Source organism: Lissotriton helveticus, chromosome 8, assembly GCF_964261635.1.
Source record: "Lissotriton helveticus chromosome 8, aLisHel1.1, whole genome shotgun sequence".
Taxonomy (NCBI): Eukaryota; Metazoa; Chordata; class Amphibia; order Caudata; family Salamandridae; genus Lissotriton; species Lissotriton helveticus.
Genome location: NC_136069.1, coordinates 1240023476 through 1240051108, shown reverse-complemented (window position 1 = coordinate 1240051108; position 27633 = coordinate 1240023476). Strand labels below are relative to the sequence as shown.

The 27633-nt window shown below is 47.5% G+C and overlaps 1 protein-coding gene across 2 annotated transcripts in view; it reads right to left on the bottom strand.

The window, feature by feature from the left end:
- SLC9A7 (solute carrier family 9 member A7) overlaps positions 1 to 26397 on the bottom strand; it is a 522426-nt gene extending 496029 nt beyond the window's left edge. The window contains exon 1 of one of the 2 annotated variants that reach the window (XM_078658221.1): positions 25980 to 26397. In XM_078658221.1, the coding sequence (XP_078514347.1) occupies positions 25980 to 26226 (247 nt within the window). In that variant the 5' untranslated portion in view covers positions 26227 to 26397. The remainder of the gene's footprint in view (positions 1 to 25979) is intronic. The other variant, XM_078658222.1, reaches the window with a different exon arrangement.
- Positions 26398 to 27633: the final 1236 nt, after the last annotated feature.

Sequence of the window (27633 nt, the reverse complement as noted above, 5' to 3'; positions counted from 1 at the left end):
ATTCGAATTTGGACGCTGGGGTCCGCTTTTGCATCGTCTTTGCTTCTTGCGGCCTACCCAGAGGCGAACCGGGGGCTCGGTTGCTTGGCAGGCCGTGGAGTAGTTGATCAACAGCGGCAGTAGGGGTCCACCCTGGTCGACCCCTCCTGACTTTCGGTTTCGTTTTCTGCTCCCGGCTCTTGTTGGCGGAGGCTTAGCCTTGATCCACCTTCGGCTGGTTGTCTCCCTTCTGTTTGGAACTGGCCTGACGGATCACCCGAGGCCTGGCACTTTTTGTGCCTACAATCGGCTGCTTTGCTCCTGTTGTCTGCTGGCCATTTCACGACCGGCCATTTTCACCAGGTCGAGGGGACCCCTTCGGGGTCCCTTTTCCAATATGGCCACCGGACCGCCGCTTGAGAAGCGTAAGACCAAGACACCTCTCCGTGGCGGCCAGACCCAGACTAACATTATGGATCACTATTCGCAGGCCAAGGGGTGGCAGAAACCGGTCCCCGGAAGCTTGCTTCCTTCCCAGTACAAGAATTGGCTTGGTAGTTTGGTTTGCCCTGTTCCCATCATGCACTGGGACAGGAACAGACTAATTTGCATATAGCCAAGTTCTGAGCTGGGATGGTGCAGTGAGCTAAAAAACGGTGATGGATCAAGCCCTGATCTTTGGACTGGGTAAGAGTGGTCTGCTTAATTCAGGCACTCTGTTCATCACCACCCCCTTTTCTGAATCATTTTGTCCACCATAAGCGTGGAAGGGTATACTCAGATGTGAGTCCCTTGCTCATTGCACCATCAGGATTCAAGCAAGCCGGGCCGACGACGCCTGAAATGGCAGAAACCGGTCCCCGGAAGCTTGTTTCCTTCCCAGTACAAGAATTGGCTTGGTAGTTTGGTTTGCCCTGTTCCCATCATGCACTGGGACAGGAACAGACTAATTTGCATATAGCCAAGTTCTGAGCTGGGATGGTGCAGTGAGCTAAAAAACGGTGATGGATCAAGCCCTGATCTTTGGACTGGGTAAGAGTGGTCTGCTTAATTCAGGCACTCTGTTCATCACCACCCCCTTTTCTGAATCATTTTGTCCACCATAAGCGTGGAAGGGTATACTCAGATGTGAGTCCCTTGCTCATTGCACCATCAGGATTCAAGCAAGCCGGGCCGAAGACGGCTGAAATGGCAGAAACCGGTCCCCGGAAGCTTGTTTCCTTCCCAGTACAAGAATTGGCTTGGTAGTTTGGTTTGCCCTGTTCCCATCATGCACTGGGACAGGAACAGACTAATTTGCATATAGCCAAGTTCTGAGCTGGGATGGTGCAGTGAGCTAAAAAACGGTGATGGATCAAGCCCTGTTCTTTGGACTGGGTAAGAGTGGTCTGCTTAATTCAGGCACTCTGTTCATCACCACCCTCTTTTCTGAATCAAGGGGTCGCCTGGCGCTGCTGGCCGCGCTGCGTATCCTCCTAAGACTGTCTCCTCCGCGTCTCCGGAACCATCTTTGCAAGACGTTATGATTGCCATTGCCAACATGCAGGCCTCCATGGGACAGCAGTACGATGCCCTGGTCTCTAAGATCGACACGGTGGCCGTTGACATCACGCTGATTAGAGCGGACCTAGCGAAGACCAATGAGAGAGTCGAGTCCTTGGGCTTGAAGACTTCTAGTCTCACCACAGATGTTGCAGAGGCCCAGACTGAAATCGGCAATCTGCGTTCTTCCCATGACCTGATGGCTCGTCGTCTCGAGGACTACGAAAACAGGGCCCGCCGCAACAACGTGCGCCTTATTGGTGTCCCGGAGAACCCCGAGATCCTGGGGGTCGACCTCTTGGTGGAGGACTTGATTACCAACTACCTTTCTCCCACTGGACTCAGCAAGTTCTTTGCTGTTGAGCACGCCCATCGTGTCCCTGGTGGGAAGGCTAAGCCGGGTGCCCCTCCACGGCCCATCATTGCCAGGTTGTTCCATTTCCGAGACCGGGATGCGGTTCTTCAGGCCTCACGGGATAAGGGCCCAGTGAACTTTGAAAATGCTTCCGTTTCTTTCTACCCTGACTTTTCACAGCTTGTCCAAAAACAAAGACTTGGATTTCAGGGAGTGAAGAAGCGTCTGCGGGACCTGGGTCTCAAATACGCCTTGTTATTCCCTACTAGGCTCCGGATTGAGTATCGTGACCGTGCTTTCTTTTTTGATCGACCTGAAAGTGTCAGTGACTGGCTTGATTCCCTACCTCGAAGAGATGAGCGTGCTGGGCACTCCGGGGGCGCCGACAGAGGCCTTGCGGAGTGAGGACTGTACCGGTGGACCCTGGCGTCTGAACTTATTTGTTTCCTGTTTCAGCTGAGTCTGGACTTGGGTCTTTGTTAGGCCTATATTAGCCTGGGGGTGGCGGGGGGCGAACGGGGACTCTTCCTCCTCCTGGGTTCTTTTCGTAGCTTGGTTTAGAAATGGGGCGACAGGCACACTGCAAGTTGGGGTGGCTTATTAGTCGTACGCAGGGGTGCAGGGTGGGGGGTGCAACATGTTCGATTTGGGGGGGTGGTGGGGGTGTGTGTGTGTTTCTTTGTTTACCCGCGAGGCACCGTATTGTTTGCTCTGTTTGCACTGGTCGTGGGGGTCTGTGTGGGTCCTGCTCCGTCTGCTTTTCGGGGATGGGGGGTGGCGAGTTGAGACTGTTATCCTGGAATGTCAATGGGTTAGGGGACAGAATTAAGCGAAGTATTGTTTTGCGATTCCTTAGGCGTCATTCTCCCGATATTGTGCTTCTGCAGGAGACGCATTTAATAGGCAATGCATGTCAGGCTATGAACAGGCGTGGTTATCGACTGGTGGCACACGCTGGGTTTTCTTCTGGGTCCAGGGGGGCTGAGATTCTCATTCAGTCCTCTCTCCCTTTTGCAATTGACGAGGTGAAACTCGATGACAGGGGGCGCTATGCGGTGCTCACTGGTAGGTGGGAGGGTAGGACGCTATCCATACTATCTGTTTATGTCCCCCCGGGTTTGCAAGCTTTAACCTTCGCAGACCTCTGCAGTGTCCTGTTGGACCTTCCCGAAGGCCTCCGGATGTTGGGTGGGGATCTGAATTCAGTTGTTTCTGGCGCATCTGATAGTCATCCTCCTAGAGATCTACCCAGGGCACAAATGTGGTTGAGTGACTTGCTGGAGACCTTTGGACTAGTGGATGCCCGGAGACTGCTGCACCCTACTCAGTTGCAGTATACCTTCCATTCTGGGGCACATGGCAGTCTTTCTAGATTGGACTATTTCTTAATGCCAGCGGTTCAATCCTCTTCTATCAGAGAAATCCGTCATCTCCCGAGGGGTATTTCTGATCACTCCCCACTGTGGCTCCGGTATGAGGTCCGGGAGGGCGATGAGGGACGAGTTGCTCCCATCAATCCATGGCACTTTCGCAACCCCAAGACCCGCTCGGAACTTTTGAAAGCTGTTGAGCATTATTTTGATGAAAATGTGGGGTCTGTTTCTTCTGCTGTTTCGCTATGGGAAGCATTTAAAACTGTCATTCGTGGTCAGTCCCTATCCTTGATTGCTGCTGCTAAGAAGGCTGCACATGTGGAGGTAGTTCGATTGGAATCTGAGATAGCTGCTCTGGAGGATGATCTCCAGTTGGGCATCTCTGGTGAGAAGTTGCACTCCCTTGCTCTGAAACAAGCTGACTACAAGGCTCTGGTGACTGACGCTGCGAAAGTGATGTATAGGGAGCAGCAGGGACGACTGTATGATGTGGGTGACAAAGCTGGTAAATTGCTTGCGTGGTTGGACAAGAAGGAGAGAGTCAATCGTGTGGTCCCTGTGATCGAACGGCCTGAGGGTGAGTGTGTCACAGATCCAACCGGGATCGTTCAGTGCTTTGCGGACCACTTCGAGATGGTGTACACCTCTGTTTGTGCCAGGGATGAGGAGGACTCTCGACTGTTGTTGCGCAATATTGCTTTGCCCCGTCTTCCTGACGTGGACAGAGATCTCATGGATGCTCCGCTCACAGTGGATGAAGTTGCGGTGGCTATTCGTTCCCTACGTTCAGGTAAGGCGATGGGCCCTAATGGTTTGCCCATTGAACTGTACAAGCTGCGACCCGACAAAATGGCGCCCTATCTCAGGGACATGTTTCTTGAGGCTTTGGAGTCTGGCTCCCTCCCTTTGGATCAACGACTAGCTACTATTGTTGTCATTCCCAAAGAGGGTAAGCCACGGGATCGTTGCACTTCTTACAGACCGATTTCTTTACTTAACGCCGAACCCAAAATTTTGGCCAAGTTACTGGCTAACCGCTTGGTGACTGTGATCGGGGACTTGATCCATCCGGATCAATCTGGTTTTATCCCGCACCGCAACACTGCTTTGAATCTGCGTAGACTCCACGGCATTCTCGCGAGAGCTGAGACACTTACTGACCCCGCCATTTTGGCCTCTCTTGACGCTACCATGGCCTTCGACACTATCGAATGGCCCTACCTCTGGGCGGCCCTCTCGAAGTTCGGGTTTGGGCCGGGCTTCATAGCCTGGGTGAAACTCCTTTATGAGACTCCCCTGGCCCAGGTAGTCGTTAATCGCAGAGTGTCTTGCGTTTTTACGCTCGGACAGGGTACCCGGCAGGGCTGTCCGCTGTCTCCTTTGCCGTTTGCTCTCGCTCTGGAACCCTTGGCGGAGTGGCTCCGTTGGGAGCCTTCTATGCGGGGCATCCGGTGGTCTCCTGGTTTCGAGGATCATGTTTCGCTATACGCGGACGATATCCTCCTCTATCTAACTTCCCCTAAAAAGTCCCTTAACGTTCTTTTTGATGTTCTGACCTCCTTTGGGAAGAATTCCGGTCTTGTCATTAATTGGGCTAAATCCTGCGTCTACGTTTTGGCTGGAGAGCTTCCTCCGTTGCCGCGTAGATTTCCGATTCATGTGGCTGAGACCGGTTTCAAGTACTTGGGGGTTTATGTTTCCCTTGACCCCTCTAGGCGCTACGAGCTTAACTTATTACCCCCCCCCCTTCAGCGGCTCACGCTCGATGTAGCTCGCTGGCGTAGGTTGCCTCTGTCGCCCCTCGGTAGAGCGGCACTTTTCAAAATGATGTCTCTACCCCTTTTTTGTACGCTCTTCAGAACTCCTTTAACCCGATCGCCTCGGGCTATTTTCATGCAGTTGAGAGCCTACAGAGACAACTGGTCTGGGATGGGCGTGCCCGTATTGCTCTTTCTAAACTCACGCTTCCGTGGTATGATGGCGGTATAGCCCTCCCGGACATCAGGCGTTATTACTGGGCGTCCCAGTTGAGTGCTATTAATCATGCGACCTACGCACCAGGCCCTGCCCCGGCGTTCTCTATGGATAAATGTATTCTGCCAGGAGGGACCTTCAACAGGGCATTGTACTCTGGGAGACTCCCTGAAGCGCTGACCGGTCCCACTAAGATCGCAGTGAAAGTGTGGCGTGATGCGAATGCGGCACTGGGTTGGTGTGGACGGTTCACTCGAGCCACCCCCTGTATGATTCGAACTGTTTGGGCTGCCTGTGGAAATCGAAAGGATTTGATAAATGGGATATGATTGGTATGAGCAGAGTGGGCGATCTTTGGTCGAAGGATAATGTCAAGCCCTTTGCCGCGTTGAGAGTGGAGTATGAGCTTGGTGACAATGAATTCTTCCGGTACGCCCAGGTCCGTCATGCTCTGTTGTCTGTATTTACTGCGGGTGATGATATTCCTGAGTCTTCCCCTCTGGAGGACCGTATCTTAGATGGCCACGTGCCCGACAGCACTATTTCATTGATCTACAAAAAACTCATCAACAACAGAGCTGACTTGTTGGTTCGCCTCAGGGCCTTGTGGTGTGCTGACGGCCTGGAATTGGATGACGAGGACTGGCAGGCTGCTCTGTCCTCGCCTAAGGAAGTCGCCATTCCTGCTCGTTTGCGGTTCGTTCAGCTTAAAATACTCCACCGAGTGTATGTCACCGGGCCTTGTCTGGTTCGAATGGGGTTTTCATTGGATGGGCTATGTAAGCGTGGCTGTGGTATGTCTGGTACCTTTCTCCACATTCTGTGGGAATGCCCGGAGATGGTTGCGTTCTGGTCCCGAGTGCATGCTGTTATGGAAGGTGTCACGGGTGTGTCCCTGCTGCCCGAGGCCAGGCGCTGTCTGTTGAATGTGTGGGAGCCGAATGACTACAGCTCAGCTCAGATTGTAGGGGCGACCCTTGGGAATATGGTCACGAAACGAGACATTGCCCAGCTCTGGGGTTCACATAGGTCGCCCACCTTATCCAAGTGGAAAGAAAACATGGACTGGTGCATGTTCCGGGAGAAGACGGTCTACCTTTCCCGGGTACCGCCCAAGAAGTGGGGCAAAATCTGGTCCCAATGGAATGCCTATCGTGGCAATATATGTACCCCTCCACATGATGTCACCGTTGATACATCTTCGTCCCCCTAATTGACATTCACTTTTCACTTATTGCTGTTGATTCTGTTGGTTTCCTTGTCCGCCCCATCCCCGTTTTCATTGATAACTATGTATTTCTGTACTTTTGGAGCTCTGCTCGCACGACCTCATGGTAATGTTCCGCTGTGCCTTTGCCTCGTGAAGTTTTGTTTGGTTTTTTGTATGTCTGTTTAATTTCAATAAAAAATTAAAAAAAAAATAAAAAACACTTGCAAATAAGAAATATATGCCTTGAAAATAATTTCCCCAAAACGTTAAATTGAGAATATCTTCAGAGTACAGTGATTTAAGAATATTTGGGCCATGACAGCAATACTCCGAAGATAGGACAATGAGAATAAGGCAATCAGAAAACTCTGGGGTTATAATACTGGGATATGAGAACAATACCCCCAAAACACATTCAGAATTCCAGAGTACAGAATCATAAGAATACTGTGCCATTAGAACAAGGCTCCCAGAGCAGAACCGCAAGAATAGCGGCATCCGTCCACTGGGCTATATGAAGGTTGGGACATGAAAATGATGCCTCGAGAATAATGCAGTGACAAGAATGCCATCATATACTGCTGCATTAGGTACTATTGTATTAAAATAATATGTACACATTTACTGCTTCATGAAAACGATGCACCATATTAAAGAGCCAGAAAATGCATGCGAGGCGACTCCACTATGCCAGGGTAATAATGACATTGAATACTGCTCAAGAGCCATGGGCCAATCAGTGGAAAAGCTTAAAGCAGGGGTCTACAACCATTCTGTGACAACAGCTACTTAAGTTCAATGGAAATCATTCAGAGCCATTAATATTACTAGTTTTGTAATACTCAAAGTGTAGAACGGTAGTCGTGGTTTACATTTGCACCTCTTCATAAAAGTATATGTGGATATAATATTATTATTACAAAACATTTCAAATCATTTTGGGTTGTCGCTCTTTCGATACTCAACACTCTACTACCTGGGGTGCTACCACACACTAGACCACAAGATCCACAGTGTATATTGAATCATAGAAGCTATTTCAGGGCTCAGATGGCAGTCCAAGAAATATAGTCAGCCCATAAAGTAAGTATTCACGTAGATTATTCAATTGTGTGGTTTACTGCAGGGAGAAACACGGTTCTGTAATCTTCTGTACATTCGTTACTAGATAACAGCCGACACGAGTTTCATCACAAAGTGACTTCAAGACTCATTCAAACATTATTATTACCTCTTTCCTGTTGTTTAGGTCCTGTTGTCAATTGATGTATTCATAAAAGTTTAGAATACTACATCAGTTGAAGTAACTTTTTGACATATGCAGAAACCAGTTTATTTTGTAATGCACTTAAAATGAACCCTTTATAAAGACTGTGCATGGGTTTCCAGAAGGTGATGTCATGAATAATGAAATAAAAGTTGACTAAACAGTGTAGAAATGTCAGAAGGGTTGCAGATGACATGCATAAAAAGCACTGACCAATTGTTTGGCTTCTGTATAGTGTACAAAATTACTGTGTCAGCAATGAGTAGTTCTATAAGTGGTCTGACAATCAGATGTACAATAGGTAAATAGGTCAGCTTGTAATCAGTTCATAGTGCAAAATATCCATGCTTTTGTCTCACTATGTTTGTTTAAATAGGTTTTATTTCTCTAGCACAAAAAGTGGTGGATTTTAAACTCGTATTTCATAGCATGAGATCATACTCATGAATTATTTTCCTGAATTAGCAGAACATATCAGTAATGGGAGTTGTGGATTTCCCCCACTAATTAGTCTCTACATATGATAATGCATTTAGATTAGAAAGCAGAAAACACCCTCCTAAGCATTAACACTGTCCTAGATTTAATCAGCATACTCTGTTAAAGGTAAACACGTCCAGAACATCCTGATTGGAATCAGGACCCATTGTTAGCTAAACCTTGCAAGCAGGCGCTTCAAAACCATCTCACTACACCAGACAGAATGTGCTCTTTAATGCAGCAAAATGTGTCTTTACTAAAACCCCATCTTTTAAACATCAGTTAAACAATGTTTTCATGCTCTACCAAAATAAACATGTAATATAAATAATGCATGACTTGTAACACATCCCAAGGGCCAGCAAATCTACTGTGGTTTATTAAATGTAAAATATAAACAAGGTGAGAGCAATCACGGGACAGGATACTAACCATAATTTTAGAGCAAGGAAAGTAATTCCATGAAAGCATCAGGAGGGGATACTTAAGGAATAAACGAAACCAGGAAGGCCTTTGTCTGTCTTCAGTATTATTTATCGGTCCTTCTCGAGAAATAATGTAATAATAGTGTGATAAAGAATGACGTAAACACTAAATAGACTTAATGACGTTGCGGAAGGAATGGTAATTAGCAGAGAAAGTGGCTCGGTGTCCTCATCTGCCTTGAATGCTCATTCATAATTGATTCCAAGGGGCCTAGCCACAAAGCCAGTTTAGACTATGTAAAGTAGGACGCAAGCAGTAATCTTTTATGTACTTTTGCATGACTTTGCGAATTGGCCTCAATCTACTATGGAAATAAAATATGTATATTCAGGGAATAGTCATATACAATTAGTACAAATACAAGCATTGGCATTGCCAACAGGTCTCACCTTTGGGACCTTATAGGTGTTTAGCCACACAACAGTTGATGTTGTTGCACCATGGATATAGTGCTGGATAACTAAGTACTTATAAGGTCGTTTTGTTTCGTTTTAGAAAACTTTATTTCGATTCGTAAAAACAGAATCATAAAAGTATAATATAGCATATTACACAGTTTAAAAGGATCATGCAATTATATTTATATCCCTAAACATTATTATATTGCCATTACTTGATTTACGAATCAATTTAAAAGAAATCACATATATTAAAAGAAGGAAAATTTTGACAATACAAATACAATTGATATTAGTACCAAACTCTACACTGTTCACATAGATAGGAAACAACAATCCATGACAATAATCAAGATCGGTTTCTGAGACTGAGTGCTACTCTAATAAAACTAAGCACAGCATTACATATTGCTGGGGTTGATAGTGAGAGTAAATGTTCATATCCCTCTTTATAATAGCGAGATCCAAAAGTTAACAGAATCGGTCTAATAAATCTACTTCTTGGATCTTTGTACAAGGAAGAAAAAAGTACAAGATGAAGAGTGTTTTGAGAGACTTTGTTGTTACAAGCACACAAGGGTAAGCTCTCACACCAGCCCACTTGCTTTGGAAAAGCAAATAAAAAATGCAGTGTGTTAAGACGGAACCTGGTCAGATAAAAGCGCCATTGAGTCTGCCCTATATATGAAAGGTAAGGTTGGTGCTGCAACCTTCCCCTGTGGTAGACCGCGCTCTCACTATTTCTCAACACACCTAGGTTGGTGCGATAAGCCTCTTTAATTAATGGCTTTGTCTCAGTACCAATGGTCTCAACATTCGCGAAAATATAACCCAAACCTATCTTGGAGAGGGTTTCCCTGACATATAATAGCCATGGGATCTTCTCGAAATGCTCAAGCTTGAGGCAGTCTTCCTTAGTGAGTTTCAAATCATCACAACTCCAAACCTTGCTCCAAAGCAGCAAGGGGAAGACATGGATGGTGTCAGTCACAAATTCAAGACCCGCCTCAGTATGGCAAAAGATGTTAGAAGTACCTGTTGGGACACATAAAAGGCGTTTTATGAACTTATTTTCCATAATTTGGATATTGTTACAGGATTGCTTACCCCACACTCCCGCACCGTATGTTGCAACTGGGATACATTTAGCTTTGTATAGAGATTTTAATTCTGCAACCGGCTTCTGACCCAATTTGCTAGAAAAACGGAAGATGGCCTCAACAGTTTGGGTAGCCTTTTGCACACGGGCTGATACTAGAGGATCCCAACTCAAGGTTGTTTTAAATAAATTGCCCAGATAATTGAAACTATCAACTTTCACAATGATTGAGTCCTTCACCATAAGCCTGCGAGATTTTACCCCTTTCGGGCCGCAGACCATAGTGAAGGACTTTGTGAAATTGACCCTTAGGTCTAACCCCTGCATAAAGGTTTCGAAAGCATTAAAGGAAGTTTGCATGCTATTGGCAGTTAGGGTCATTAAAACCGTGTCATCTGCATAAGATAACATCGGTATACGTTTACCATTTACCTGGGGAAAATCAGCACAGCTTTCCAACAGAAAGGCTTCCAAACCATTGGTGTACACCAGAAACAAAAAAGGGGCCAGTATACACCCCTGACGAACCCCCTCAGTCGATGTTATGGACTTTGTCTTCTCACCGGCAGGGCCAAATCTAATCCTTACTGTTGTGGCAGCGTGAAGTCTACGAAGTAGTGTGACCAGCGGCTCCTCAAACCCCATAACCTCCATCATTTGCCAGAGTTTATTTCTACATACAGTGTCTTATAAGGTCCCAAAAGCGTGACCTATTGCCTATGCCAATGCTTGTCCTTTGATGCATGTGGGACTTGATTTCTTCGACGGCACACACAAAGGCGCAGCGTTTTGTCACTCGTTTAACCCCTTCCATGCTCATGACGAGCTCAGCTCGTCATGCAGTACAGTGCTCCTGTGCTCATGACGAGCTCAGCTCGTCATGACCAAACCCGTTTTTATTGCTGTCCAGCACAGCAGGGGAATCGCTCTAGCAGCGATGCGGTTAACATGTTTTATTATGACTAGGATTGACTTTTATTTGCACCTGGCTTGGAATGAGCTTTAAGGATTTTTAGAATTGTATTTCCATACCTACTGCTGAACACCCTGAGCACCTTTAAGAGAATACATTCGGTAAATTTTTATAGCTTGTGCTCCTTTGCCCTTCGCTGAAATGCTGACACACCACAGATCACAAAGCATTATAAACCACCAAACCAAAGGGTGCTTTATTAGCTTTGACACACACCGAACACGAGAGAAAGTGTTTTCTGCAGGCAGCAGTGAAACAAAAAACAGTATCGTCAAAAAGTCTCAGTCGAATGTGTGATCTCATACATTTCCTTAAGGTTTATAATTATTGGTCGTCACTGGGAATTGGGAGAGGGGTGTTACAAAGCAGCAAGAGACCTGGACCCCCATCTCCCATGACTTGCATCCCTTTTTTCCGTATGACTTGTTTTCCTTCATCGCCCTGCCCAAGTGTTACATTGAAATTCTGAACAGACGTACAGCTACCGAGGCAGCATTGGAATCACAGAATGGTCTCTAAAGAAAAGCACTTATGGTGCGTAAGATAAAGAGAGGAAACATGAAAAATATAGAGACGAACAAAGGAAACGGAACAGGAAGAAAAATCCTAAAAGCTTGCAAATTTTTGTCAAAGAAGCCGAATTCTCCAAACGTTGTTAGAAGTTAGAAAAGCATTGAAATTCTGAAGCAATCTCAGCACAAAAGCAAGTGAAGGCGATGCGTTACTAAAGAGAAAACAGGCAGTGGAACACAAACGCGGCCCAGTGGCCGCGAAAGTTAATTGTGAGAGAGAAGGGGAGCAGGAGGTGAGCCCGCGAGTGGTGCTGCGAAGAGCAGCCTGTTCTTTTTGGAAGCACATACTCATGCTTGTGGCGCACAGCTGCGCGCTCCTGCAAGGTGGATGCCGCCACAAGCACGAATATGTGCTTCCAAACAGACCAGAGCTACGGCTAAAGGTCTCCTATGCAGCGGATGCGTGATGCGTAGGCAAGACCTAAAAAAGAACTATGCCCACTTTGAACTTTTACTCAAACAGAATGGATGTTTCGGAGACAATTATATGTGGGTATTGAGATGTAAATACATGGTGCTTTAATTTCTCCATGCCACAACTGCCCCACTCCAGCAGGACTCCTCCGCCAGGACACTGCAAGCACAAATGGAACATCTAAATCGGCTTGGCACAATCCCGCCTGCCTGACAAAGTACTGCTAGCCAGCAGAGAAGACCACCGCAGCTGCAGTCTTCTGTACCTAGCACAACATTTAAATATGGCAGGCGGACCGCCATCAGCTTGATGAAGTACTTGAGACCGCCGCATGACAGCAGTAAGAACACCAAGATCTAAATCAGCCCTGTTGTCTACTGTTTTTTAGCAGACACTGGAATAGACAGCCTCAGAGGGGCAAAAAGTCCTTATTTACCTTCAATTACTATTTATTTGTGTCTCTATGGTATTTAAAATATTATCACTGTGAGAAAGCAAAGAGATCTAAGGACAAAGCAGAGTAGGTGGAGCAGGAAGTGTTTAAATATTTTAACTGAGCCTGAAGTATATATTTGCCTGCAATATCTATTCTTTTTAGTGTGTTCATATTGTACTTATAGTTTGCGTAACAATGTGAGAGGATAGACAAACCTGGAAAATTAGCAGAGGCTATGATGCTGTAATAAGTAGGGAAATGAGAAGGTTAGATGGCTACACAAAATCTTATAATAGCCCAAGGACGACAGTCACTCACAGAAATGAGTGAAGAGGCCATCAGTATTTCAGTGCTATCAGAAGGCAATGAGGCATGGCTTGCAACCTTCAGAGTGGCAACACAAGCCCAAATAAACTGCATATGTGTTGGAGCAAGTAGAAATATTCTCCCAGAAGTCAGTTAGATTGTGAAATTCTGGGAGGATGAACAAGGTGGTACACACTGAACTTTAGGGTCTCAATTGAAAAAGAACGGTGTATGAGTCGGTGTTACTCATGCATTTCAAAAGTAAACCGGAACTAAGCTTGGTTTATTCCTGATAATTAAAGAGTATTATGAGAGTGGCTGTGTGGAGAACCACACGAGGGAGAGAGCAACATTTGGCACTTGAGGTTTGACAGGGGAAAAACAAAGGAGAGAGCGCGACCAGCGCATGATAAAGAAAGTAACACGGATCGCAGACGTCAGACATTTCGTGGGGGTAGAGAGAAGCATATGAGGCAGAGAGCTGGAAATTGGTGAGCTTAAGCCCACTGTAAATTTCTGGTAAGTCCACAGAGGGTCTTTCTCAACCAGACAGCTTGCTCTGTCTGGTAGGCAAGACATAACATATTCTGAACAGACAAGCAATAGCAAAGACTTGGCACATAGAAAACTGAGGACCATGTAGGTCCTGTGTGTGAAGAGTAAGTAGTGAAACTGGAGACCTGACTTCAAGGTTTTCTATCATCTATCGTTTTGTATACTTGTTAGTTGTTCTTCTGATCCTAAAGTGGCATAATGGAGGAACAATATCAACTTCACAAACCACTATGCACAGGCGTGTGCAAAGTTGTCATTGGTTTTCTTTTATATTTATATAAAAGGTAAACACATGCTTCAAACTAATTAAATGTGTTTTATTGTGGGAATGGTGGTTCTCCTCAGACTGCGGAGGGATTAAGTAGAATCACAGGCATTATTGATTAGATGTTTTTGTGCATGATAAATCGGCCAGTACGAAGAGATTATCTACATAAATAATTACCCTGTATAGCAAGTGTTAGAAATGGGATCTCTGGTTGGCTAAGGCTTACGCCAAAGCCAGGCAGACACCACCACTCTAGTCAGGGCAAGGGAGTTACACGCCAAAGATAACCCCTGCTCACCCCCTTGGTAGCTTGGCACGAGCAGTCAGGCTTATCCCGGAGGCCATGTGTAAAGCATCTGCGCACGCACACAGCAACAACATCCCAGGCACACTAAAAAAGGAACTCCACACAAGGTTATATCAAAAATAGCCTTTGTTAGAATAGTAAACACATAATATACATGGTGCCACCTGGCACTGGGTCACATCTACAAGGGATTATTTACACCTGTCAGGGCCCACTGGACCACTGTCAGAACCATCACAAAGTAAACTTAGTAAAAGTAAAACATGTCATAAACGTACAACCAGTAACCACTACTAATCACTGTACCTAGCATCAGCCTGTAACCTAGACTACATTATGCACAGTATCACATTAGGCGCGAATTACATTCTGCGCCAACCTCACCAGCATAGCCACATTATGCAATCCTCTCACAAGTCTAAACACATTAGACCCTAACCTCCTAAGCATAACTCACATTACGGGCATAAATCACACAGTGAAACATAATCTCACTAGAATAAACCATAATATGCAAAACAACCTCATAATCATAAAAACACATTTAGAGGTATTGAACCGGTGCATAAAACATAGTAAATGCATTACATTTCCTAACACCACATAATCACATTAGGGCCTGGCGCCCTACAATCCTACAGTCCCCCTGGCCAACTGGCCATCTCAAAAGGGCTCAAATGCCCTGTGTCCAGAATGTCAAGGCGCGCTGCCAATGCCGCGGAAGTCAAGGATGCGCACTCTGCACAGGCCTAATCGTTGCAGCTGGCACCAAGTGCTGCGCAGCTGTGAAGGGATGGGGCAAAGGAGTGCATCTCACTCCTAACTCAACAACATGCCCCAAAGAATTGCGGCCTAAACGTAGCAGCTGGCCACTACTTGTTGGGCAGCTGTGAAGAATTGTGAAGGCCTGGCACCTCTGTGCCTCCTCTGTCCCCCTCAGGAACGTCCAAATCCGTTATGCTAAACGATGCAGCTGTCCGGGCTGGTGCGGCGCAGCTGGGATCAGACAAATAAGCCCAGGCACAACTGTGCCTCTTCGGGGCCTCACTGGGGCTCTCTTAAATTATATTGCCCCCATAGCGTTGCAGCTGCCCTCTGCGAGTGGGGCAGCGGAAATGGCAAGGCGAAGGGGGGCCCTGGCACATCTGTGAGCCACACACAGGCTCTTAAAATAAACATGCCTCAAAAGTGTTGGAGCGGCCCGCTATGGCGGGTCCGCTCAGGAAATGATGCAGACACTCACTGTGCCCCCAAAGAACAAATGCCACCCACGGTGGAGCGGACGGTCCTCTGGCAGGTCCGCTCATCGCATACAGACACGGTGCCTTCACTGGCACCACTGTGCCTCCTGGCACCCTCCTGGGACTCTTCAATGTGACCTGGCTTAAACATAGCAGCTGCCCACTAATTGCTGGGCAGCTGGGATCACCAAAAGGCACCACTGTGCCCTCCTGTCCCATTCAGGGACTCTCATCGTCAATTGTGACCAAATGGGCACAGGGCCCCCGGGACGCCCCACTGGGCCCTAAAATGACTTGGAGCCAGGCGGGCTCTGAAATTAGAACATGCCCAACGTTGCAGCTGCCCATTGTCCGGCAGGGCAGCTGTGACCAACTGACACACTGGCACCCCTGGGCCCCCACGGGGGCCCTTGAAAACAAATGGGGCCAGGTTGGAGCGGCCCTCTAGCAGGCAGGGCCGCTAAGGAGACCAAAGTACGGGCACAGGGGGCAGGCATCGACAATATGCCCGACACCACCCCACCAACCACCGTAGGACTCAGCCCTCACTCACCGTGCTGCTCTCCTGGGCGGAACTCCCGTCTCCTCCTCTGCTGCAGCAACACGCGGGACCGGCACTCGCACTCCTCTGGTCGTCAGCACGACGCGGGGCTCTCTCCTCATGCATGGGAGCCCCGCTTGGATGAATACCGGCTCTTGGATTCCTCTTCACCCGGTCCCACTACTGGGACCAGGACTTCCGCATGGAGCTCCCGAGGCTCCCAACATCCAAGGCAGCACAGGGGGCTTCTCCCATCAACACGGGAGCCCCGCCCGGCCCAGCCGCATCCATGCAGGCGGAGTGGGCTCCCGCCTGCCTACTGCTTCTCACTCCATCACCAGGGCTCCCCACAGCTCACGGGAGCCCCGCTCCGACCCACAACCCGGGCACCTCTTCCGGCTTCCGGCTGTTGGTTCTGCCCCAAGCCAGGCAGACGTGCCTGACTTCCTGGTCGCGCTGCCGCGGCCGGGAGCAGACTTCTTCGGCGGCAACACGGGTTGGGCTCCCATTATCGAACCAAATAAATACTAAGCGGCCATGTGGGGTGGGCACCCACTATGGAATAGTGGCCTAAGCGGGGTGGGCACCCTCCGCAGTACAACCACACGGGGTGGGGACCCGCTGTAATTACACCGCCAAAGTGCGGGGTGAGCACCCGCCGTTTAGTATATTCAGAGAGCGGGGTAGGCTCCTGCTTCTCAGGGACACAATTGCGGGGTGGGCACCCGCCAGACTTGACCACAAAACGCGGGGTAGGCTCCCGCTCGAGCGCAAATACGCGGGGTGGGCACCCGCTCCCGTCTCACAGGGGAATCCCTACGCCGGGGATTCCCGCTCTGTCTCCTCGGGCAGCTCTGTGCTGCCAAGTCCACACGCTCCTCCCCTGGAGAAAATATAGCACTCCCCAGGCTCTAGGCGCAACCAAAAGAAAGTCTTTAGGATTCAGGAGGCAATGCTGGGCCCAGAGAGGCAGCCCTCCTGGCAGGTCCTCCTGGGCCCCAGCAGCAACATGCCCCCTCATCGTCAGGAACAGCACCCAGGACTGAACAACCTTATGGGGTCACAGCCCCTACTTTTATACATCATTTCCCTTTGTGTCACAGCACAGGGTTTAGGGATACCAGTTAGAACTGGTATAGGGGAACTTTGGAGCACTTTGTTTTGCTCAGCTCCTCTCTCTTTTGTCAGGTGGGGGCTCAGTGATCAGACACACCACAGGGGGCGGAGCCAGCATTGTACTAGGGAAATACCATGCTATTCAGAGTCAGGGGATCTCTCCTCCCACCACTCTCAGCTCAGGTGTCCCATTCAGCCTAGCACTGACTCATCCCGCCCCTCCTGGAGCCACCCACACCTCTTCAGCCCCTGTCAATCACAAGCCAGACATGCAATTCACATCAGGCAGGCTTACACATAGCACACAGAAATGCCAACTTCTAAAAGTGGCGTTTCTCCACCAGCCACCATAAATCTGCGCACACACCATCTTGCGGCATTTATTGTCACGAGTTCATTCATACTAAACTCACCCCTGCACTCCTCTCATACCAGGAATTACCATGGACACACATATCCCCCATGCATTCCTATGGGAGCGCAGGCCCATCTCACCACAGATACACAGAGAGCGCAGACACTTTACACCGGACCACAGTGCTAAAGTGCTCAGAGGCCTAAAATCACCAACACCAGGTTACAGAAAAAGGCTAGGAGAACGCAAAAAGTTTTGGGGTGAACCTACCAAAAGGGCCAAGTCCAACAGCAAGGATGCATTCCTCTGGTACAAGTGAGCTTCTGAGGTGTTACTTGAGCTTTACAGCAGGTGAATAAAAGGTAGCCTGGCCATTTGGGGAAATTAGAAGAAGATTACTGGACGCTTGTGTGACTGCAATCCCAGAGACAAAAAATCCATCAGGTGAATAAATGTGTATTTGTCAACATAAAATATCATTTATTTTAACACTTTGTAGTAAATGTACTACTTTCAACTATTCATCGTTTACTAGTGTAGAATTACTACTAAGTTTAGACTTACATGCAGTGCCAGACTGGCTACCAGGCATTTTGGTGGGTTGGCAGGGTGGGGGCTCAGTTTCACTGTTGTGAGGGCAAGCTTTGTTTCTTGGAACCTCCCACCACATTCCTACTTGGAGCACTTCTAAAGGAACAATGCAAAATAAATTATTTCGAAGATGCTTAAGGTGTACTTTAAAACTATTTGTTTTTGCATTGTTTATTTAGGAGCGCTACAAGAAGGAACGTGGCTGGCAGGTCTCGAGCACTAAAACTTCCTGCCGACAGAAATGCCAAACAGCCAGTCCGGCCCTACTTACATGTCTCCTCCCCCATCATGGCGGAGATCTGCCTATGGGAAAGTATTAAGAAATTTTAAAAAATGTTTTTAAACTTTTTTACGGAAAATATTTGTTTAATGAAATATATATTTTAAACGAAGACCAAAATAAAAAGATACACAACTTTTAATTCAATTTTGAATATTAAATTAGTTTAAATATCTTAAATAAAAATTCTTTTTTAGATTACAAAAATTCTCACCTAATATAAAGGGGCCGATTCCGATTCGGTAAACTAATCCGTACGACCGAATCGAATCCGTAACCCTTTCCGTACGACTCGTCCAATTACCGTCCGAATCCCGCAGTACGATTTGTAGGAAAAATATACAACCAAATTGTTGCGAACCGTACGAATAGCAAGGGAAAATCAGTACGACACGGACCCTCAAAGTGAACCGTACGAGTCGTAAACATGCTGTACGACCAGACAAGTACGATCCAGACCGGGGAATCGGAATGCGATTCGTAAAGAAAAAGTCGCGTATGAGCGAGCCACACAATCAAATACGAGACAAACCCACACTAATGGAGCCATACGCGAGCGAGTGTAACGCACCGTACCCCGGTATTCATGGTGTGTGTGTACGCACCGTACCCTGGCGTGTGTACGCACCGTACCCCGGTATTCATGGCGTGTGCACGTACCGTACCCCGGTATTCATGGCGTGTGTACGCACCGTACCCCGGCATTCGTGGCGTGTGTACGCACCGTACCCTGGCGTGTGTACGAACTGTACCCCGGTATTCATGGCGTGTGTAAGCACCGTACCCCGGTATTCATGACGTGTGTACGCACCATACCCCGGCATTCATGGCGTGTGTACGCACCGTACCCTGGCGTGTGTACGCACCGTACCCCGGTATTCATGGCGTGTGTACGCACCGTACCCCGGCATTCATGGCGTGTGTACGCACCTTACCCCGGCATTCATGGCATGTACATCGCGTACCGGGGATGCGGTTCGGGTCGGACTCTGCTTTTCCAGACGTTTTGAGCTCCCATAGAAAAAGAGTCGTACGGAGTGTCGCAGAGACGAATCGTACTTGCGGGCCGGAAACTGCTGCTTAATTACGTATAGACGTCGCGTACTGCGTGTTCTGGATACAAATCGCATGTATTTTTTAGTCGTACGGTTTCCGTACGATTCGTACAGAGATCTGCTTTGGATCCGAATCGTACTTCATCATACGTACGGGGACGTTTACGGGTACGATTCGAACGGGAAATATTCTCCGTACGGCTATTTGGAAAGGGATTTTACCGAATCGGACCTAAAAAGTTTATAATAATTTATGTATTAAAAATGACTAAATGTTATGTATAGAATTAGTGTAAGTAAATGTAATTATTTCTAAAAAAAACATTTATTTTCAAATTACAAAAATAAGAATATTTTATAGTAGCTATATAAATGTTTATCATTTAATAAAATGTATATACTTTTTTAAAAAGTCAAAAGAAAATATTTTATTTTAAAAATGTTTCCTACAGGATGTAACGAAGTCCCTGCATCCTTTATTAGGTCTCGCCTAGCATTACAGCACACATGCGCTGCACGCGCTGCAAGGCATATTGTAGTAGGGTAGAATTTAGAAAGGGAGTGGAAGCCCCGCCCCTTGTTTACATTGGCTTGCGTCATCGTCCATGTTAAACGCTGGGTTTTGATTGAAAATTAGGCTTATTAGTCCCTCCTTGTTACCGCCCTGTCTCCTTTTGGGATGGCCCATCAGGACTGGATCTTTCACTTGCGGCATTACACTGTCTTCTTTATTAGTAGGTAAGCACTCTTTTGTGTGCATTCTGCTTTTGCAAGGGCGCTCGCGCTTCACGGGCAGCCATGTATCGCGCTATAGCACAGCGCTTTTTTTTTAATTGTCTAATGCTTTTATTATTGATTTGTTTCCTTTTTTTCACTTTGGCGGCACACACGCTTTACCTTCAGCAATGGTAAGCTAAAGCGCGGGTGCCGCGATTGTTGAAAAAGTAAAGAAATCGGGTTTTTTTTCTATTTGTTTACTTTTGTTACAATCGCGGCACCCGCGTTTCATTTTAACATGGTATAAGGTGAAGCGCGGCTGTTGCGATTGCTGAAAAAGTAAAGAAATAGAAAAAAAATCTATTTCTTTACTTTTTCAACAATCGCAGCACCCGCACTCCTCTGCTGCTTCTTGCGCTCGTGAGCTATTAAGCACCTCGCTTGAGCCAGCAGAGCCTGCCACGTACCTCTTTTTTCCGTGCATCTCATTTACCAGCCAGTGTAGACGCGGTGCTGCCGCCATGGCGAAAACATTAGGTGTGCTGAATCAAATGGTCTGAGAGTGATCTGAAGCCACAAAAACACATACGTCGCAGGAAGTGCTTTGCGCTGCCTAGTGGCAAGCTGGGTCCATGTATTTGGTTTACACATGAATGTAAGTAAACTGCTCATTACGTTGTTTCAGTGTTATGTGCTGCAATAACCAGGGGCACTAGAATTATGCACACGGAAAGTAAGTTTGGAGCACTATTTACCAAATTAATATAGACAGGACTCACGCAATGGTGGCACTTCTATGTATTAGCAGCGCACCATGCGTGCTTAAACTGTGGCTACTTGCGGGTCACCAGCAATGGCAGCCACTTCTATGTATTTCTCTATGCCAGGGTGTATACCCCTTCCTCCACCTCAGCAGTCGCGGGACGCCGGCAATGGCGGCTGGTTCTATGTATTACCAGTGCATGCTTTAACTGAGGTTGCCTCCCCACCCCCCTCAGCACTCACGGAACGAGTGGAGTAAACGACATCTGCAGACGCTGGACACCAGGACAGCATTTTACAGATGGTTACTTTAGTTTATCAGACTATGGCGTTCATAAATCCTTGACGCTTGAACTACAACTCCAAAAATCCATTAGGGAAAAGAACAAAATTGGCATGCAACGAGGAACTCGTAAAACGTTTACCACATAAGCAAATTAACGTTGGGTGTGAAATTACATTTACATTAAAAATAACATGGACACAGAGTTTCACAGAATTCCTCTCACTGGGGAGGCAGCTGTTTTTAGGGATACCGAAGAATTCCCACCATGCATGCTATAGCTGCATGAGTTATGCACTCGCTGGTGATATTTGTGCGATCTTCAGGTCACAATTTTAAATCCAGTTTGGAGCATCACAGCCTTTTATCCTTTTGGGGTCGAAAACCTACTGTTAAATTAGGCAATAGCAAAGCCAGTTATTTACAGCACTTAGGAACAGTAAAATGTGCAACTGAATAATGCATAAAGAACCAATGATTCTGTCACTTTAGAGTGACTTCTGCTGTGGTCATTTCTCATTTGAATGGCCTCATAGCACTGTATTAGTAGTATTCTCCCTCTCTCCCACGTTGGCCTATTGAGTCAGGGTACACTAATGCCCCATGGCGCCAGTGTGGGCTATCGAAGAGCGGCAGATCTGTGTGCACACAACCACATAGACGAGCCTTGTGATACTGTGACGCCCTCGCATTCATTCAACCACATTTGCACCCACTCTATTCTTCACAGACTAGAATTGGTTCTACTCTGCTTGTTGGCAGGACGTCTTGTGTGCAGCTCAAAGCAGGCGGTGAATGTGCTCTTTTACCAGCCTCATTGTATAGCGAGTAAGTGTAGGGCATCGCAGTGCAAGCCTGGCCCTACATCGGGGGAGGAGGATGGATTGGGAACTTAGTCCATCCATAGAATATTTCTTTTAATGGAGCACTATTTTTCAAGTCTTTTGACTGTCAATCAATGGGCTTTACAGGCAGTTCTGCAAATAAACTCTTTGAACATGGAGCATTATTTATCCACGGCAGCGAGTCATGTGCGCGTCTATGTGAAGATTGTTTTATGCCCTCACATCCCTCACATGTTTCTGCTAAGGGCCCCTGAGCACATCTCACATGTGGTAGATCACTAGTGTGAAGCTCAACAGAGGGCCAGCCCAGCGCTACTTAGAGAAGGTTTAGACTCTGTACAGGGAGGCCCATGGCCTGCAGTACTTTCTGCTCCAAATTAGCACGAGGAGTCACAAGCAGACTGTTCCTACTGGGAGGTAAGAAAGGGAGTAGCTTAAGGGCACAGTTTAAGCTTGACAGGTCGCACTTGCGTATAAAAGATTTCTAGCTGGAGGAGTTACGCCTCTAGCAAATGACTTGTGTGGAGCTAATATGAAATTTATGGAGTCACCAAGGGTAATCCACATACGAGTCCAAGTTGGGAGAGTTTGAATGTTTGCTCTCTTAAGAAAGCGCCTAGAAGTTCTTGCACTGCTGGCAAAAAAGGGGTTTTGCGCTTTCACAGTTGCAAAGCAATGGGCCTCGCATTTGCGAGAGTTTGAGCTATGGGCATTGTAAATGACAATGTCTTTTATATAAGTGTTAGTTTTTAAAACATAAATAAAAGGCATTGTCATTACAATGCCAAAAGCTTCAACTCTTGAAAATGCGAAACCTATTCCATTGCAATTGCTTGTTTTCTATAGGACGGTGTTGCAATACCAGTGGTTCACCATGTGTAATCCCGGACTCACTGCAGCTCTTAGCTGGAGTAGATTTATGACTGTTTTGGGTCCTTTCTGACTGTAGTAACTTTAGAAATGTAGTTTGTGGACAGAAATAGGCTTATTGTTTTTAGTATGGATGCAAGTCAGTTCCTAAATCCTTCCTTACACCTCCCTAAACCACTCCTTACTCTTCGTTAACGGCTATATCTACAAAGCATTTTTGCGGTCGAAAACAGTCCGATCAGCAGTTTCCAACCGCAAAACTGTTTTAACATATGTTTAAGGCACAAATTGCAATTCAGTAACATGTTACTGAATTGCTTTGTGTTTGCAATTCTGAATTTGGAAGGGGCGTGTTTTGGGCATCCCTTCCAAATGCCTAATCTGTTCTGCAACCGAATTGCGGTCTCAAAACATTAATACTTTACCGACTCCTTGAAGGAGATTGTACCCATTTGCAAATGGGAAGAGGTCCCTGGGGGGCCCCTTCCCCTTTGAGAAAGAAAAAAAAAGAAAATAAGAGCAGGCAGTGGTCCCATGGAACACTGCCTACTGTTGATCAACGAAACTTCAAAAGGTCATTTTTTTTTCTAAAAGCATCCCGTTTTCCTATAAGGAAAAAAAAACGGGCTGCATTTAAAAAAAAAGTTGCTTTATTAAAAGCCTATTTTCTATTGGTCTGCCGTTGGCAGCGCACAGCCTGCGGCTTCTGATCCAGTGAAGAGAAGAGGTTGGTCGGTGCTGAGTCAAGGGTATTACCCAGCACGTGCTCCTCCACCCTCACCCCCTCCACCGTCTCTGGGCTCATTGTTCTAGCAGGCAGAAACCTAACTCCGTCACCCACCCACGCAGAAGCTGCACGTTTCTCGGAGGAGGTCAGAGAAATGCCACAGACAAAGGCTGTCAGAGACCTATGTTTGCAGTTACCACTTCCCGTTCAGCCAATGAAGATACCCCTCATCTCCACACACCCTCAGAAGAGGTCAGTGACCCCTGCCCACAGAGATGTCATCAAGTCTGACCGCCACAAAAGAGGATGTCACAGGCATGTTAAACACTTCCACAAATACACAAAGGCAGTCAGAGGCATACCACTGACAAAGGATGTCACACTTCCTGTCCACCTACAGGATGTCGCAGATGTCTCATACCCAAAGAGACTGTCACAGATCTATGTCCAGAGAGGCTGTCACAGACCTCTACCACGGTCATGCACACCCACGGGGCCTGTCACGCACTTACAATCCATCCGCAACGCTGTCCCAGATCTCCACATACCCAAAGACAATATCAGAACGTCTGCTCCAAACGGCTGTCTGTCAAAATGCCAGAATGCCAAGAACAGAGGAAGTTACTGCCACTTTAACACTAGTTCATCAAGGCAGTCACCGACCCCCGTCACCACCATCCACAAAGGACAGAAGACGCACACGCCTCAATGACCCTTGCCCACGGAGACACTCACGTGTCTGACTGCAACCTCCGGAGGATGTCTCATGCACATCTGCCCACCAATGATGTCAAAGATCGCAACCCAAACGCTGTTGCGTCACAAATAGATGTCACAGACATGAAAAACTTCCACCACCAAGCAAAAACGGTTATATGCTTTCCACCCCCTTTCTCAACAGAGGGTGTCATAAAATGACCGCCCAGCCCGAGGATGTCGCATTTGCCCGCATAAACCAACAGAGGCTGTCAGACATCCCTGCCCACGGAGGCTGACGCATGTCAGGACACTACCCTCAGAGGATGTCACAGACATGTCTAAAACTACCACACATCTTCTATGTGCACGCTGTCCTGTGGGACTCATTCAACATGTGTGACACACTTTAACAAGTTTTGAGGAGTCCACCAATCAACGACGTGTCATATTAACCCAGTAACAACGTGTTAATATAAATTTGAAGAAAACACAGGGCTGATAGAGGTTACTGTCACTAGTATATATTCACAGATCATATGCAGTGGTCAGTGAACAAAAGTGCAGACGACGCAGTGCTCAAATATGTTTACAAACATCGAGTGACAGTAACCTCTTAATTCTAGGTTTCTTCAAATTTTAAGTAATGTTTTTACCGGGTTAATATGGCATGACATTGAATGGTGGACTCTTCAAAACTTGTTAAAGGGTGTCTCACATGTTGAATGAGTCACACAGACAGCCACAGAGGCGGTCACATGTCTATATTAAGCACATACAAAGTATGTCACGGACCCACACTTAGAGGCTGTCGCACTTCCATGTCCACGGAGGCTGTCAAATAAATCTACTTAATCTATGATAAATGACCACGTCACCAGACCCTATCGAATGTCTGTCAAAGACCCCTGTATATGACATCTGTCAGACTTCCTGTCCAGAGGAGCGGTCACACACCTTGGATCCAAACAAAGGCATCGACCCAACTCATGAGGACAATCACATTTCACACCACCCCCATCCTCGGAAAGAAACGCGTTCACGGATGCTGGCTTTAAGGCTGCCAAAGGTGTCTATATAGGGAGGCTGTCTAAGACCGCTTCATATTCTGAGGTCGTCACAGACCTCTCCAGCTCCCACAGACGCAGTCACAGAGCATCACCTCCACATATACTGATACAAGATGCGACGAATCTGGTCAAGTTTGAGCCGAATTTGCTCTGAGTGCAGAAACTTTCACGGATACAAGGTACAATGTCATGCCTGCCTCCTAGAATGTACGCTATACCGTGTCACTATCTGCGCATCCTTGTAAAGACGTCTGTGAGAGAGAAGTACACCCTCCTCACAGCCCTGCTGGCAGTGTTGACTGAGACCTCTTTATCAGTGGTGTGGATTTAATTTGTTTGATTGTACCACCCCCGGGCACAGAGAGGTGCAGCGTGCGTATGTGCAAATCACCGCCGCATAATAGCGTGAATATACCACCCCCCTCCTCAACCCGGCAGGGAAGTAAGTGTAGATGCTGGCTTCACAGGTGCATTGTGTGAAATCCATTTAGTAATGATGACTCAGTGCCCCCACGCCGAGTCTGTGGATGTTCCCTCAGTAGTGCAACGCTACCCCACCTCTGACACTGCTGCGGGCCGACACCCACTTCCCCCAGTGGTGCAGTACAACAGAATCCTCAAACCGGGTCTGTGAATGACCTAGTATAACGCCCCGCCACCCGGACTGTCCTCTGAGCCCACTTCCCCTTCACCTGCAGCCCCTTAGCGCCCTCACACTGGGTCTGCGGAGGCCCCTGCCGTGCTGCACTGCACGGACACCAGACAACGGAGCCTGCAGGGTGTGAAGGCGGAGGGACGCCCCCGCCCGGCCGGCCGGCAGCCCCCGCCCCCTTACCGTAGATCATGGCCAGGCCGGTCTCGTGCAGGAAGCGCGCGCGGCGGTGCTTGAAGAGCCAGATGGTGAGGATGGTGAGGGTGAGCAGCAGGGTGAAGGTCAGCAGGCTGACGCTGTCCTGCCGGTGGCTCTCCTCCGCCTCCTTCTCCGTGGCGATCTCCTCCATGGCGCTGCTGCTTTCCTCCTGCCCGAGCAGCCCGGGCACTCCCAGGGCCAGGGCGAGCAGAAGCCGCCGCGGGGCCGCCATGGACGCGTGAGGGAACAGGGTCAACGCCGCCGAACCAGCCGCCGATAATAACCGCCGCGTCCGAGTCCCCTATCATGGGAGCCTACCAGGGACAGCGCCAGCACGGCCAGCCCCCTCTCCCTCCCGGCCTCTCACAACACCCGAGCCTGGGGCTTCCTCCGCCTCACTGGGCCGCCCCTTCGCGGCGCTTGGTGCCGCCCCCTGCTCGCAGCCCGCCCCTCGCAGGGCTCTCTTAAATCTCACACTAAAGACATCCCGAGCCGCAAACGCAGCAGCCATTCCAGAGGGACACCCCAGCCAAATAAACACGTAAAAAATGATGCTTTCTAATAAGTCTCCTCAGAGACTCGGTTCGTTGAGAGCAATGTAATAGTCAATATTTATAAAGCCTAAATGAGCTGTCTCTAGGCTCTTAGATAAAATGTGCGATTACTCAGCTTAATGGTGCTCACTTTATTGGCATAAATATATGAACCATGCTGGAGTTCAGATCTGTCATTTACACGCACTTTCAGCGAGCCTTGTTATTTAGGCTTTGTTGAGGTGTTTGACTCGATTCTATCAATAATGTTTATAGTAGGGGTGGACGAGCACCTGGAAGCTCGAGCCTGATGGCTGGATCTGGCTCAGCGCTAGGTCCAGTTGTAACCTCAAGGCTCAAGCGCATAACAAGACGAGCATTCAGGTGGCTTCTGTGATGTCTGCTTTTGTTCCCTTACCCTGCATCCCTATAAACAATGAATGGTGTCAGCGCTATATAAAACAGCCAAAATGTGCACAAAGGTAAAAACAAAGTTGACATAAGGAATGTTACTCTATAATAATCTGGGCCAAGTAGGGAGTCTACATACATGACAATTGTCTTTCCTCTTAGTTCACTAATAGGCCATGTTTAGAAAATATTACTTTTAATAAAGTGCAATGCTATAATGAAACGTATTAATGTCAAAGTTTTCACATGCTAAGTAAATAAACTTTTTGAATTTCGAAGAAACATTTCCAGGGCTTGGCTCATACACAGAGTGAGTAAGTAAATCTTTATTATATGATTACCTAAAATCATTTACAAAAGGAAATGTAAATTGGGACTTAAAAATAGGAATCAAATATAAAACTAGGTAATTAAGACCTATTAAAAAAATCATTTAAGGGAGGAGGAGCTTCGCGCGCAACCAAGATGGCCGCGTGAGCTTAGGGCTCCCGAAACCCTCGTAACCTCCCGCATCTATCCTATCGTTTATCCTGTTCTTCATTGATGTTTTCGTGAAGGCGAACCACGCGTGAGGCGAAAACTGCATTCAGACTTTGAATCGGACCCCGGGAACCGGTGTTACGGTGCTTAGAAGATTGCGGCCTACATCTATGTGATGCCCGGCGGTGGAGTTGGCATGGTGCCCGAGCTGTAGT